This window comes from Phaseolus vulgaris, chromosome 4 (genome assembly GCF_051622355.1).
Source record: "Phaseolus vulgaris cultivar YP4 chromosome 4, ASM5162235v1, whole genome shotgun sequence".
Taxonomy (NCBI): Eukaryota; Viridiplantae; Streptophyta; class Magnoliopsida; order Fabales; family Fabaceae; genus Phaseolus; species Phaseolus vulgaris.
This window is the reverse complement of record NC_143501.1, coordinates 46282872-46298641: the sequence shown is the minus strand read 5'-3', so window position 1 is coordinate 46298641 and position 15770 is coordinate 46282872. Positions and strand designations below refer to the sequence as shown.

Sequence of the window (15770 nt, the reverse complement as noted above, 5' to 3'; positions counted from 1 at the left end):
TATAACTAAATATAATACACATAAATAAATTTATAACTAATTATAATACACATAAATAAATTTATAACAAATTATAATACACATAAATAAATTTATAACAAAATATAATACATAAAAATAAATTATAACAATTCCAGTAATACACAACAATTTTTTATAATTGTTTATAATACACAAGAATTAATTTTTAACTGATTATAATAAAAAAATTAATTTATATGTAATTCAATGCAGAAAATTTAATTTATAACTAATTTTAATACACTTCAATAAAATTTTAAGGTATAGGGTTAAAGACCAAATGACTCACTGTTTTCAAATACTAAGTTAAAAAATTAATTTATTTATCAAGAACCTTAAATCAATTATATAACCAATTATATACAAAGCATAAATCTACATAGTGACTAATTATTAAATGAATATTTTTTTAAAACAAATTATTTAACACACATTAATTAAAACAACTCAACATAACTCCAAACCAAGCTTCACTGCAAGCTTACCAAATATAAACATAATCAGTTATTAACTCCAACACACACCCCTCACGCCGAGACTGTCAACTCGTACGTGGAACTATATATTATGGGTGATCCGATAGCGGGTGACACAATAGGCCCAACACAAATACTCGCTAGGATATGCTCGAAATGACTCTGATATCATATTAAGAAGTGGACTTTAAGTCTAACTCAACCCCATAAAACCGGCTCATGAGATGAGGTTTGCACCCACTTATATACTATGAAAGACTTTAATCTCTAGTCGATGTGGGATGTCCAACATACCTAAAGATAAACACCGAACATAATCAATTATAGCTTTTAAAACAATTGGTAATCAATTATGGTTGAGGTTGAAGACACCACATAATCAATTTTGCTTAAAAAATATAGGACATAATCAATTATCTTACCTGTGTTTTATCATACATAATTAATTATCTACATTAAAAAGGGTTAATTTGCATGCATTTTCTCATACATAATCAATTATCTACTAGAAATAAAGGGTTAATTGATTAGGACCTTAGTGTACTATTGCACATAATCAATTATGGTTCACTTGGTTCCAAGTTTCAATATTGGATTCCTTTCCTTTTTCATGACTCTACGGGGATTCTTTCATGACAGTGTCTCAATGCATTACTTTTCACATGCACATAATGACAAAAATGAATGTCATGCACAGTAAACAAGGACAATGAAGTAAAACCTGAATATGATAGTGATTTTTTACTCGTATTTCTTCGAGTTTCTATGTACTTGAGTGAAGATGCAAAAATCTCATTCACTCATTCTTTCGTTCTCATACACTAATCCAAACATGCTTCATTCACGCTCATCCTTGTTCGTAAATCGTACTACTGCAAATCTAAACACAACATGAAGATCTTGGTAGCTTAACTCTTCCTTTCATAGTTAAGAGTTTTGGTTGAGTAAGGCATTCTACAATTTGAAAACATGCACCAACTTAATGTTGTTTTCTATGTTGACTAAGCTTGAAGGAAGAGAGTACATGAATGACATTACAACTCAAGAATCATTCCATCAAAAATCCTTATAGGGTCATGGAATATGTATTTGTTAAAGTGGACCAATTCTATCAATTCATCTTTTTCACAAACCTTGTAATTCTAGGCACGAAAAAAGATACATGGGTATCTCTCATTTTGAAAAGACTAAATCAAGTTGAAACCTTTTTGGTCCAACCATAACTAGTCATTGATTCATAACTAAAAATGTGACTTTAACTACTGGTGTGGAGAAAAAAACAATTCATGACTATAATCATATAATTTTTTGAATGTTTTATTGATGAGAACCAATTATTAAGATTCATGTAAAGTAATCTAGGAACTCAAAATATATAGTATCTCACATCACACATTTTTTTAACCAAATGAGTAACAACAAAGACTAAATTGACTTCCTAAATTTAATTTCAACAATCTATTTAGCAGTGTTAACCTAATTTTGGAAAGCAGTGTGTAATTTTTGGAAAGAAAATGGGAAACGCAGACAAAAATTATTTTATTTTGTTTGGTTAAAGGTCGTGTCTGGTCCAAGTCCGCGCTTAGTGTCAACTCCCTAAGATAGCGCGTGACTTCATCGTCCGTTTACCGACTCAGATTTTGCACGTTCAGAATATTTACGATATTGCCACCACTCTTTTTCCCTTCTCTCTGTTCTGTTTGTGTCGATACAATTTCTTCTCCCATTTCCTTCTCTCGTTATCTTTCTCTTTTCTCTCCTTTATCCGTTGACATGTCTTCTGCCGGCGGCGACGGTACCTCCGGTGAGCCTCGCCAATACTTCTGCCACCAGTGCAATCGCACCGTCTCTGTAACCCCTTCCCCCTCCTCCGATCTCATCTGCCCCGATTGCAACAGCGGTTTCCTCGAAGAACTCGAAATCCCTAACCCTAACCCTACCCCATCCAATCCTTTCTTCCCTGACTTCCCTCTCGCTGGGGCCACCGCCATTCCCTTCGTCTTCCCAGGAGGAGCGGGCCAGCCCTTTGACGATTTCTCCACGCTCTCTGGCATTCGATCTGACGCCGCCACCGCCGATACTGCCCTCGCGCCCTTTGTCCTCCTCCAGAACTACTTACAAACCCTAAGAGCCGGTGGCGGCGGCGGCAACCTTCAACTTGTGATTGAGTCCGGCGACCCCGGCGGAGCGTTCCGGTTTCCCGGAATCACCCACGGCGACTACTTCTTCGGGACGGGCCTTGAGGAGCTGATCCAGCACCTCGCCGAGAACGATCCGAACCGCTATGGCACCCCGCCGGCTTCTAAGACGGCCGTCGAGGGGCTGCCGGACGTCTCGGTCACCGAGGAGCTGCTTGCATCGGATTCCTCACAATGCGCAGTGTGTAAAGACACGTTCGAACTCGGTGAAACCGCGAAGCAGATGCCCTGTAAGCATATATATCACGCGGACTGCATTTTGCCTTGGTTGGAAATGCATAATTCCTGTCCAGTTTGTCGGTATGAGCTGCCCACAGATGATCCTGATTACGAGCAGAGGGCTCAACGTGGTAGCGGTGGTACCGGCAGTGGGGTGGCTTCCCAGGTGAATTGGAACCTGGCTGTGGGGCCTGGTGGTTCTGCGGATTCGTCTGGTGGCGGAGACAATTCGCAGCGGAGGAGGTTTAGGGTGTCTTCGTTGTGGCCCTTCAGGCAATCTGTTTCTTCTGGTGCTGAGACAAGTAATGTTGGCGGTGGCAACAATGATGATAACAGTAATGTCAATAGTGGGGAAAACAATAGTGGGCAATCGAATTCTGGAAATAGGGGGAATCAGAATTTTGAGTCGGAGACCAGACAGGAAGATCTAGATTGAGAAGCACTCGTGTTTGATATGTAAGTTTGGATGTTACCTCTTTCTTTTGAGTGTTGAATTTTTGTTCTGTTGGATGTTTTGCTTTTTGCAAATTATGATCAAGGTTTTGCATTGTGCTGTTGTCTGTTTCTGATGGCGTAGCTAAGATGATGAATTAGAATAAAAGTCTTCCGTTATGCTTTGTTTGGCTTTGGGTTATTATAGTGATATGCTAGTTTATTTTGGCTCTTTGTGATTCTCCTCGACTGAATTTAATTGTCCGGTGTCTGTTAGGATAGTTTGTATGATTTAAAATTTGTCGCACGTTAGCCATTAGGTGACTAGATAGATCTAGGTACCTCAATCAATGAAATAGTGTCGTTTCTAAACATACAAATTCAGCTAAGTAGTTGTTCTGCTGCTACTTTATCTTTTTTATGTTTCTTTGTTGGTGTAAAATATGAAGAGATTTGTTCTATTAATTTGTTAATTGTAGAAGTGGACCAAAGGATGTGAATATGGTTTCTCTTTTTTCTGACTTGAAAAGCATAAGTCATGAGTTAAATAATGATTTATGGCAGACTTTAGTTCTTACCTCCTAGGAGATAAATATAGCATTGCCACAGTTTTTTCTTTTTATATCTCGTACTGTATAAGTTTGAGGAGCTACCCACTACTAAATCAAGCTTGAACCTCCATGATTAGAACTTTCTTTTCATAATGTGCGTGTCTAATGGTTGGGCGTATGCTTCCTTTTGCTTGGAAAAAGATCTACTAGAATGCTAAGATCAAATGAAATGCATCCCATCAGGTGGGTATATTTTATAAAATGATTTACTTCTTGGCGATCAAGGAGATCCATATTGCACTGTTGTAATTTAGGAAGTTGTAGTTTTTCTGATAAAAAAACTATGATCAAGAGTATTGAGCACTTAAAAAAAATACTATTTTTTATGTGATTTTGCCAAGTTAAATATTTAATGTGCTTAATCAAGTATCCGTTAAATGACTAATTAGTTGGTGGTCCTACTTATTGGATAAATGGAATAAGGAGTTTCTATCCAACTTGTAGACTACTTGATCCACCTTGTTAATCCCATTAGTCGACCAAATGTATCCCTGCATTCTGTTTCATATGATTTCATTTGTATAAGATAATTTTGATATGGACAAATATAAAGCAACTACAACAAAAGTCTTCTTCCACTAGATGAAGTTGGTGATATAGATCACATGACGTCATTGAGCTTGATCAAAAACCAATTTTTCAAAGTAATAAAATTCAAGACATCTACCTTGTCCGAGTCATATTCAAGTAATAGCTCTGTTATTTCTAATATCTATCTCCGAAATTCTTTAGAGTTGATCTCTTTCCCTGATTCCTCAATCAAAACTATTTAATCCCTAAATATGAATTAAATTGGGGTTAATCTTTTGCATATCTTTGGTAAGGACATCTAAAACTATATTGAATAAGTTAGAACTCAAAATTGAGCCTTGTACGACACTTCTCTTGATACTTTATCATATACTTTTTTCAGTAAGTTTTTTTATATGTTTTGCTTCCTCCCATCCATCAACTCTTGTTGAGGATAAATAGCTTTTGTCATTCACCCTGGCATAATATGTGAAGTATAATTTGTGAAATAGTAGCACATTTGTCCGGTTAATAACTTGGTGCTGCTCATATAGTTTGTCAATAGTGCTCAACTAAAGTCAAAATTAAAATTTCCTGTCTGTCTGGCAACATGAAAATTCCTTCAATACCAAATATTCAGTAGTGTATAAATTTTTTAAAAGTAAGTTATTATTTTATTCTGGCTAAATCTGAAGGATATGGATACTAAGAAAACCTTTTATCTCTAGAAAGTGTTTATTTGAAGGTCTTTCCTTTTTCAACAGACCGCACTTTGCTAGAGTGCCATTCAGGAAGTCTGAGCGATTATATTCCAACAACTAGTCCCTATTTTATTTAAGCCAAAATATCTATAAAATCATTTTATGTTTTGTCATATAAAAAATCAACTGATAAAGTAATAAAATGTAATACTGAATACCAAAATAACACGTAGTACAGCAATACATTTGCTACACCAGAGACAAAAGTCTACTATGAAAAATATTCTGTTCACAAACTGTGCATTTCCTTTTAATTACACAACCTATTGTATGATGTATACTTCTAATGCATAAGTATGGTCATGCAGTTTCTAACTATGAAATATATACTTGTAAGTCCTGATACATGATTATCAACAGTCATTTTTTTATGCAAACCTCTCAGCTTGAACATTAATCCAAAAATGTGTGAAAATTTGTGTAGACGGTAAGAAATAATTATGGAATTACTTCTTTTGATTTCAAAAAGAAACAATACTTGGGTATTTAACAAAAACAAAATCCTCATAAAAGGAAATAAATCTCCAGAAATAAAGACTCTAAATCTGGAGCAAATCTACCAAATAATCTCCTAATCCCAATCTCTTAATTTTTGGGATTTCTTACAAACAAGTCTATATTTATTATTCAATCAATCTATATGTACATTAAATGTGTAATATTTACGTCCATATTTCAATAAATTTGCTATTGCAGAATCAGTTATTTTATATCATATATTTTCCTAATAATGAGCTACTTGGAGATGGACACACTGACTCTGTTGGGGGTTTTGGTGGGGGGATTCTTTCAAGCTTCCCTATAATCTTAAGGTTGAGAATGTTAAATTTTTATGTTTGGTAGGACAATTTAAAAATTAATTCCCTGGAACCTAAACGCTTCCTGAAATTGTTTTTAATTAAGTTTCCCATAAAAACTTTCTCATGGGGCAAGTTCCGTGAAGGGATGATGTTTTTATACAATTTTGTCTCTAATCCCGAAGAATATTTTAAGCATACCAAACATATTTATGACATTTTCTGGATACAAGACTTCCGGGATGTAACACAGATAGAGAGAGACTAATGGAATGAAATAGGAAAAAATTCTTATATATTCTTCTTTTTCTCATACATGATCCTCACGAAAGGATCGTTACTAGATGCAAGTTGATAATACTTAAAGAAAATATGAGTAAAATAGCTTGAGAGATCTTAACTTATCTCTCTACTTTTTTAGATTCATATATTTATAAAGATCAGTTCCTTCCTTACAACAAAAGCTTAAGGAAAGAGGAAAAAAAAAACCTCTAGGACACTAGGTTACATAGATACAACACAAAACAACTTTTGCTCATATGATAATATAAATAATTCTAACACTCTCCCTCAAACTTTCAAGATATTTAACGCATATTTCTTTCAAGAAATCACAATACCTTCTTTTGATTGAACCACTTCAATGCCTAGGAAGTATTTGAGACACCTAACTTTAATGGACTACACCTATCTACAATCAATTGTCTCCTACTTTGGGGGACATAGGAACCAAGTGCCATGTGTGATTATGTTCAAGAGCCTACATTTCAACAATCATGGCTTGTCGCCTTCCAAGATGATTAAGTGTTTCCATCACATTTTTGAAATGATAATAGAAGACACAGAAAATAAGTGAGAAATAGGAAGGGGATACCCAATGATAGTCTAGAAAATTGTAAATAGAATTAGGATTACGGATAGAACAAGAACTTTTCTAGAGAGAAATGGGTTAACCAGAATCTTCATTATTCGTAGTCACAATTTTGAGTGATAATTGTGAATGAGTTAATGAAGAGGATTCATCATGTATTATGAGACCAATCAGTTGTGGCTTGCATTGGTAAGTGCTGATGGGCGATGATGATGACCTTGGTGGGTTTAAAGTGGTAGAGGAATTTGGAGTGTTGTGAAGAGCATGGAAAAACTAGGGTTCAACGACTATAATGGGGAAGACTTGTTGGACATAATCAACTTCATGAAGAAAAGGAAGAAATATGTCTTCAAAAAAGGTGATATTTGTAGGCATACAATACCTTTTTGTTTCATGAGAATAACAACAATATCTTTCTTGGAAACACAATATCCTAGGATGACCCATTTGATGGCTCTTGTCGGTAGTTTGTCGAGACTGAAGATAAGTCATCTACAAAATACAAACATCCAAAAACACGAAGAGTAACTTGAAATAGAGGTTCATTTGGGAACACAATGGAATATGCAATTTTATTATCAATCGATGAAGAAGGCATTCCTTTGATAAGATGAAAATTGTAAGAATGGCATCACTCCATTGATGAACTATATTTGTAACAAGTAATAAGGTGTGTAGTTTCAACCAAATGTCTATTTTTTCTCTATCATATACCATTTTGCTAAGGTGTATGTAGACAAGTAGATTGATGTAAAATTCTATGTGAATTCAATAGTAGAAAATGCAGAAGAAAAATATTCTTTGGCATTATTACTTATGAGGATTTTGATAACTTGTCCAATTTGATTTTTTTATTTTGTTCGAGAAAGATATAAAGATAGACAAAAGTTCAAAATCATCTTTCATTATATAAGCTCAAGTGCACCAAGAGTATGTAAACACGACTTGGTCCCCAAATGTTGAAGTGAATGATAAAAAATTTACATCTTAACTCATTTAGCTTGAGAAAAGAGGATCTAACATGTTTTCTAATTTGACATGACCCATACTCTAGGACTTGAAGGTTACCGAGTTCAAGAACTATTTGTTTTAATATGAATAATTCAAGCGATCTTGCAAAAGTTTAGGAGAAGGAAATGCAATACAAGACATGAGTGATCTGGTCCCAAAATAGTACAATCTTCGCACTTTATGTCCTTTGTTGATCAGTCTACCTGTACCATCTTCTTGTATAACAAATGAGTTGGCATCAAAGGTTACAAAACTATTTAATTACTTAGTTAATTGACTTAGAGAGATAAGATTAAAGAGGCATGCAAGAACAAATAAAACAGATTTTTAAGTTTAAAGAAGGAGAAAGTAAAACTTTACCAACTTTCTCCTATAACATCTCTAAATTTTGGATCCGTTGACTAAGGTTATGAAGTGAGGAATTTTTGGAGAAGAAATAGAAGAGAACGAGGAGATATTACCATAAATATTATCAAAAGATTGTGAGATGTAGGTTGTGGACAAACTGGGATGTGTGGAAGATTGTGCTTGGCTGCTGGAATTAGTTTCTCCATAAATTAAAATTAGTTTTATACATGAACTAACTTGTAGAAACTCTCTTATAACTTCTATAAATTTTTATTTTTAACTTGTACATAAGCTAATTTTAGCTTTTGTAGAAGTTAATTTCGTTTTTTTTTTCTTTTCAATTTTATCTCCTATAAAAGCTTGTGGAGAAATAAGCCTCAAATAAAACAAGCCAGTATACAAATCCATTTTTAGGTAATTAACGAACATGTGTGTGTGTATACACACACAGTTTACATTAAGACTATAATACTCTGGAAAACCTGTTCAATTGATTTTTTCAGGGTTTCAAATAGAGAGGTAAGAGTTGCCCCTATCCACTACTCATAGAGGCTGCTCAGTTTAGCAGTTTAGTGTGGCAGCCATTGCAGGCCTCAGCAGGTGGTATGTGTTGATTCTAAAATAGCCATCTAATCAGAGACATTAGGACATTTTTGGAAGGCTATTTTTTATATTTTATTTTCCAAAAATGAAATATATAAATGTAATAACAGTGAAAATGTTAAAAAATACTTGCATTTAGAAGAGGATGATTAGGGATTCCTATCTAGGTAAAACTTGTTCTGACTTTTGCTGCTATTTACTTGTATGTTTTTGTTTAAGACAACTATGACTTCTTATTGTTAATTATGAATATCACTAATGTCAATTTATCATTCTTTAGAATTTAGAAGTATATAATATGCACAATATAAAAAATTAAAAATTTGTAGTTATTCTGCTATACACTATACCTAGCATTTGTGGAGCTAGCCACTATCAAAGATTTAAAATGACACAGACTACAAGAAATTTTCTGTACTGCCTGATCCAGATGGCATACTTGTTGCCCTATAGTGAATTTGAATTGGATTGGACCATGCCCTTTTAATTTGGCAGGTAGTTATATTTGATGACGGTTATACAGGGTTCTTTAAAACTTTACTTCATCATTTAAGGTCATGGCTTCATATGCTTCTGATTTTCTATTTTCAAATCTAAAGGACTATATAGATAATAAAATAATATGGTTCATATATTCATCTATTATTGAACGGTATCCTCTTGTTCTTGGAAGATTTAAATTCTCAAATTTCTGTTTTTTGTTGAAATTGTGGTTATTGTTTTATTGTACAGCTTTCATAAAGTTGTTTTTTGGGTGTATGTACCTATCTTAAGGATTGAGTGTTATAGGCTGTAGTTATTCCTTGTATTGTACTCTTCTCTTATCTGCATACATGAAATGCATCAGTTGAGCACAATAACTACTTATTTTTATCACCTCTAAATTTAAGTAGGTATTAGAGTGGGTACGATCCTGCTTTGTCTTCTCATTGTCAAACTGTCATTGTCCGCTGCCACCATCCAGCAATTTTTTTTTGTCTGGAAAAGTTAAGGTTAGGTGTGCCCTAGGAGTGCAACCCAACCCCCGGTGTTTGCATGACCAAAAGTTCCGAGACACACTTCCATGGGTTGATCTTGTTGGTGTTTTGCACAGTTTGTGTGCTCCACATGTTGTCTTCATGTGGCTAGAATCCGTTGGACCACCGCCATTCATCTAGTTAGCATCTTTTGCACATGTTTCTGCCCTTGGTTCCCTGTTTCAACATCCTTGGACAGGTGGTCTAGTCTCCCCCCTTTTTGTAGAGTTATGGTTCCTTGGTCAAGGATATGTTGACCATTTGGAGAAGGAAGTCAATGTTGTTCCTACTAAAAATAAATCTTGGTGGCAAAAACTTGACTTCCATATATGTGTTGATTTATGACAATAGGTTTAACACAATGTGTTAGAGATACTTTTCAGAAGAAGGCTCGAGATACTTTTACTATATGTTGGTTGATGATGTTATCTTTTTCAGGAGACACCTTTCTTCTCATCCCCCGTGGAAACTCCTTTTCAACAAATTCTCAATATTTCATCCTTGGTCCATTGATGATTTTGACTTCTTCTCACTCCAATCTCAATGAAAACTTGCCTTCATCCCTTTTTCATTGTTCAATTGATGTAGCTCCACTACCCCTCCTTACATTCTAGGGCAAGACACAGAGAGATCGTCTCACGATTCTTGAAGTCTCTCGAGATTAATATCCTCCTCCAATAGTTTCCCATGTCATGGATCCTTCTCTATCTACTCCTTCACATGACTCCATTTCAAAATGGCCCATCGCACTTAGGAAAGGTATTCAATCTACTGGTAATCCATATCTTGTTTATATTCGCTTGTCTCCATCATACTCTCTTTTGTTTTCTCTTTATCTTGTACTCCTATTCCTTAAAATGTCCATGAGGCACTTAATCATCTTGAAATATGACATGCTATGAATGAAGTGCGGGCTCTTGCAAACAATGACACATGGAGGCTTGTTCCTCTTCCCCTTGGAAGAAGACAGTTGATTGTCTTGAAGTTCAGTTAGTATTCAAAGGGTATGCCTAAATTTATGGACTTGACTATTGTGGCCAAGGTTGTCATTCACCATTGGCCACTTTACCACTAACACTACAAATGTTTTTCTTTGTGGTGATATTAAGAAAGAAATTTACATGAGGCAACCTCCTAGAGTTGTTGCTCAGAGAGTATAGTTTAATATGTAAATTACACCACTATTTCTATGGGCTGAAGCAATCACCTCGAGCTTGGTTTGGTTAATTTAGTCATATCATACTATGCAAACTTTTAGATTAAAATAAAGTGAGGAAGGTTATTCAGTTTTCTATTGTCATACTTCTCTTGGAAAGTGTGCTCATCTAATGGTTTATATTGATGATATAGTTATTATAGAAAACAATGCCACTAGGATTTTTCAAGTAAAAGAACACTTATTCAGCCATTTTTAGACCAAAGACCTTAGTTATCTGAAATACTTTTTGGGTATTGAAAAGTGTCTCCGTTAGAGGAAAGTGTTGTTATTTCACAACAAAAATATGTTCTTGATATTCTTGAGGAGACAAGGATGGCAAACTGCAAACGTATTGATAGTTTTATGGACCAAATCAAAAGTTAATGGTGGATCAAGGTGAAAATTTTCAAAATCCAAAGAGATATAGGAGGCTAGTGGAAAAACTTATTTATCTTACACTTACTATAATGAGACCTAGTATCTCTTATGCAATTGGAGTTGTTTGTCAATTTATGCGAATTGTTGTATGAAGTCAACGAAAACGCTCAAATATATCAAAAAGGCTCAAGGATAAGGATTGTTAAATGAGGACACGGGAAATACTCAAATTATAAGGTGTTGTGATGCAAATTGAGCTGGTTTGTCCCATTAATAGGGAGATCCATCTCAGGATAATATGTTCTCATTGGAGGTAATACTGTCTACGAAATGTTGCTTGGTCCAGTGGAGAAGCCAAATATAAATCTGACTTTGGTCACTTATGAACTTGTGTGGATTAAGCAACTCCTTCAAAGCTGAAAATTTGTGAAGTTGTATTGTGATAATCAACCAGCCCTTGTCTCCAATCTAGTGTTTCATGAGAGAAGCTAACACATAGAGATCGATTGTCATTCTCTTAACGAGAAATTGTTATCCAGGAACTTTATATCAAATTTATTAGATCTAATGACCAGCTTGCAGACATTCTAACCAAGTCTTTGGGAGAGCCTTAGTTTATATATTTCAAGCTTGGTGCATACAATTTATATGCTCATGCTTGAAGGGAAGTGTTGAGATTGTGTTATTATTTTATTATAGAGCTTTCATAAACCTGTTTTTTTGGGTGTATATGCCTATCCTAAGGATGGAGTGTTACATGCTATAGCTATCCCTTGTATTTTACTCTTCTCTCTTTTTCTATATATATATGAAATACATCAGTTGAGCAAATATATGATTTTTATCACCTCTAAATATGAAATACATTGTTGAACTTTATAGAAGTCATGCTTGCTTGCTTTAGGGGCGGCCCTGGTTTCTTGAAGATATGAATTGTGGAAATTATTTGTATGAATTATCTATCTACGATCTTCGTCTTTTGATGTTTCTGTATTTCTCATCTGCTGATTTACAAACAAAAGTCAAAATTTCCTATGAAAAACGTGAGCCATCTCTGCCACAAAATGTTATATGCTATTTATCAATGTCAATTCTATCTTCACAAGTGGGTATTGTTCTTGCCAGTGACATTCATTGTAAAGAAAGTCAAATCGTGCAATGTAGTGTTACAGTTAGATTAGTTATTTATCACTGGGAGTTTTTAAATTTCAAAGATCAAGGCCATTACTTGTGGACTGAGTGTTTTACTGTTTATGCTATTGATAGCGCGTTCTCTATTTTTTTTTAATAAGCAACGTAACCACTTCTAGATGTCCTTTAAGCTACTTTTATATTTTCTGTTCTTGACCTTTTACAGGATGCTACAATGTAGTTAGCATCTTTTTCGTGATATTGCTTCTCAGATGCCATACACTTGAGCAGGTTTTCATTTTTCTCAACTTTCTTGCAGGTATGTGGAGTTTTTCAAATTTGCAGCATTTGTTGAATAGAAATGATGTTAAATATCAATTAGTGGTTCGTGACAGTTGAAAATGTTATTGGATTATAATGAACTTACGCAACTGTCCACCATGTTTTGAGTTCTTTCTTTCTATAACTAGAGCAATACCTGTCCGACGCACAGGCAGAAAAAGAAAATTAAAACAGTGTGTGTATAAGTAATAAAAAATTTAAGCAAAAGATGTGTAGGTCCACAATGCACAAAAAACCAACACGTGGATGAGTAGAAAGGTGGTTGGATAGAATTTATATTACTGCTACTATTGATGATATGTACATTACTATTGGTTCAATATTTTCTTAATTTTGTTTTCTATTACGTGACTCCTGTCCTTTCTCCCTTATACTCCTTTCTGCTAACCCAATAAATCCTTCTGATGCATTGCTGCCAAAGCTATAATGCATTGAGTTTCCCCCCTCTTGTTAGTCGAAATTTATTCACAATTCTTTATTTTGTAATTTTCAATAAATGTCAATAATATTCAAATTGCATTAAAATGAATGTGTTAGAAAGTATATGGTTATTAGTCCTTCAATAATCTGAAAATATGGAGCAGAGGAAGCCTTCAAACCCCCGAAGGAAGATTTCTTGTGTGAGAAACTTACTTTCATAGATGGGACTCTCCCCCATTCTATTTTTGTCTTTTTCTTTTCTCAGAAATTGGTCCAGTTTTCCTACGCATAGTCTTGTGCTGAATCTGTATGTCTGGTTTGAAACGTTACTCTTAAATGGAGATTTGGTGAGTAGCGTAATGACATTTGTTAACTTTACAGAGTAGTTGGGTACATTCACCCATGAAATGGTGGCATTAACTTTGCCATCACTCTAGGAGTTTAGGTTGTAAATGAACGTAGGTGCTGTCTAATCATTTGTTGAGAAGTTTCAATGTTTCCTGAATTTTGACATGAATTACTTTTGACTCAGTTTCTTCAAAGATGATGTGATGCCTTAGAAGTGAGTAGAAAACCCAATTTATGTAGCTACTTTTGACCCAATAACTTCCTCCTCATCAACTAGTTCATTTAGAAAAGGTTTCTTATGATTCAAAGAACATCAAAGGTAAGATAATTGGCACGTCACATACTTGATAGAGATGGAAAGATGAAAAAGTTCTGAATTTTGTAAATTAGTGCCCATATAAGATGGAATGGACAAACTTCTAACTAAGATCATCATAAATGTGTGAGTAACCATTTAAATCTTTTAAAATGAATTTTAAAATACTAATTAACTATTATTGATAGCAAATTATGTTTTATATAATTCAAATTTCTGATGACGTGACGTGTTATCTAATAATCTCTGTTTATTTATACGTAAAAAAATCATTGAAATCTACCTATCATGAACTCTTTCCAATTTTTTTCTTTATTACAGACTCGTAATAAATTTGAACATAAAACAGTAAATAGGTGGTGTCCATGAAAAATGATGAAAAATACATTTTTCCATCACCATGGGAATGCTAGATGTTATAATTATTTTAATCTCACGACTAGTAAAAATACATGCATAGCTCTTCACATTTTTATTTCGTTAAAATACATATTATTTTTATAAGTAATTAATAAAAAAGTAGAAAAATTATTATAATTTAATATATACACACACATATAATTTTATAATTATTAATTATGATCTTCTTAAAATTATTTATTATTTATTAAAAGATCAATAACTGAGTTTTTATTTATTAAGAGCATAAATGATAATAATAATATATTATTACTATCATTATTAAAATAAGAGTATGTTTTAAAATTATAAAAATAAATTATTTTAATTTTATTGTAGGTAACTTTTTTTATTAGGTAACTAATTTTTTTGTTATGAATAATTATTTAAATTTAAATTTTAAAAAGTAAAATTATTAGAAATTGTGTACAGTACCTTGTGACACGAGTCACTTATTGCCGAATTACTTTGCTTCCCTCATCCCCAGACAAACGGGTGGCACGCAACTTTTGTAAGTTATAAACTTGTTTTTCATGACATTTGTGCCTCCATTTTGCTTCAAATATACATCTCTCACGATATTTTCAGTATCCTTGCTTTTTTTTTTAAGAGTTGCTTGCTAGTTTTAATATTATTGATTTTTATCCGAGAAAGTCATGTTGTATCCTAGGATACTTACACAATATTTTGCAGGTAAGTTTTTGTTGACAGTGATCTCTTATGTTTCAGAAAATTATCTTCAAAAATATATTTCAACATTATCATATATAAATTTTTTAAAGTATAAAATAATTACAAAAAGTATGTTTTATCACCTTCAAAAATATATTTCAACATTATCATATAAAACTTTTTTTAAAGTATAAATAATTAAAAAAAATATATATGTTTTACCACTTCTATCGTAAAAAACATCATTACAATTTTCTTATATTATTTTATTTTTAGTTGAATCATGATTGACATAATGATCAATTTCATTAACATCCCCTTTACCTCTAAACATATTCACTTCATCTAATAAATTACTCTAAAACTCCTTGCTCATTACAATTATTTCATATATTACTACTAAAACAATTTTTTAAAATAGATAATACGTAACATTTTTTTCCCGTTGATTAGGTATTCTTGATTGTCAAAAATACATATTTTATTTTCGCTCCTCCAATGTTAAAAATCACCCAAATTACTAAAGTTATACTATTTAAAATGCAAATTTAACTTCTAAAACTGTGAAATTACTAAAGTTGAAAACTATAGTTTACTACAATCTCAAATTGCTATACTGTGATAATATCCTTTGAGAGGGTATATTCTAAAAAAAGTCAACCACCATTAGAGACAACTCCAACCCTCATTAA

General features: G+C 33.3%; 1 protein-coding gene across 2 annotated transcripts; it reads left to right on the top strand.

Moving 5' to 3' along the window:
* Nucleotides 1–2009: 2009 nt before the first annotated feature.
* Nucleotides 2010–13266, top strand: LOC137837838 (E3 ubiquitin-protein ligase RING1-like). 2 transcript variants are annotated; one of them, XM_068646986.2, is made up of 2 exons: nt 2010–3370; nt 12901–13266. In XM_068646986.2, exon 1 carries the CDS (start codon nt 2271–2273, stop codon nt 3348–3350), a length of 1080 nt encoding a protein of 359 aa, XP_068503087.1. In that variant the 5' UTR covers nt 2010–2270; the 3' UTR covers nt 3351–3370; nt 12901–13266. The 2 variants fall into 2 exon arrangements, with proteins under 2 accessions (XP_068503087.1, XP_068503089.1); XM_068646988.2 differs by having other exon boundaries at nt 2131–3370; nt 12808–13266.
* The last annotated feature ends 2504 nt before the right edge of the window (nt 13267–15770 follow it).

What these genes read in the sequence shown, in the direction of transcription:
- LOC137837838 (XM_068646986.2), top strand. Translation starts at nt 2,271, where the DNA reads ATGTCTTCTGCCGGCGGCGACGGTACCTCCGGTGAGCCTCGCCAATAC.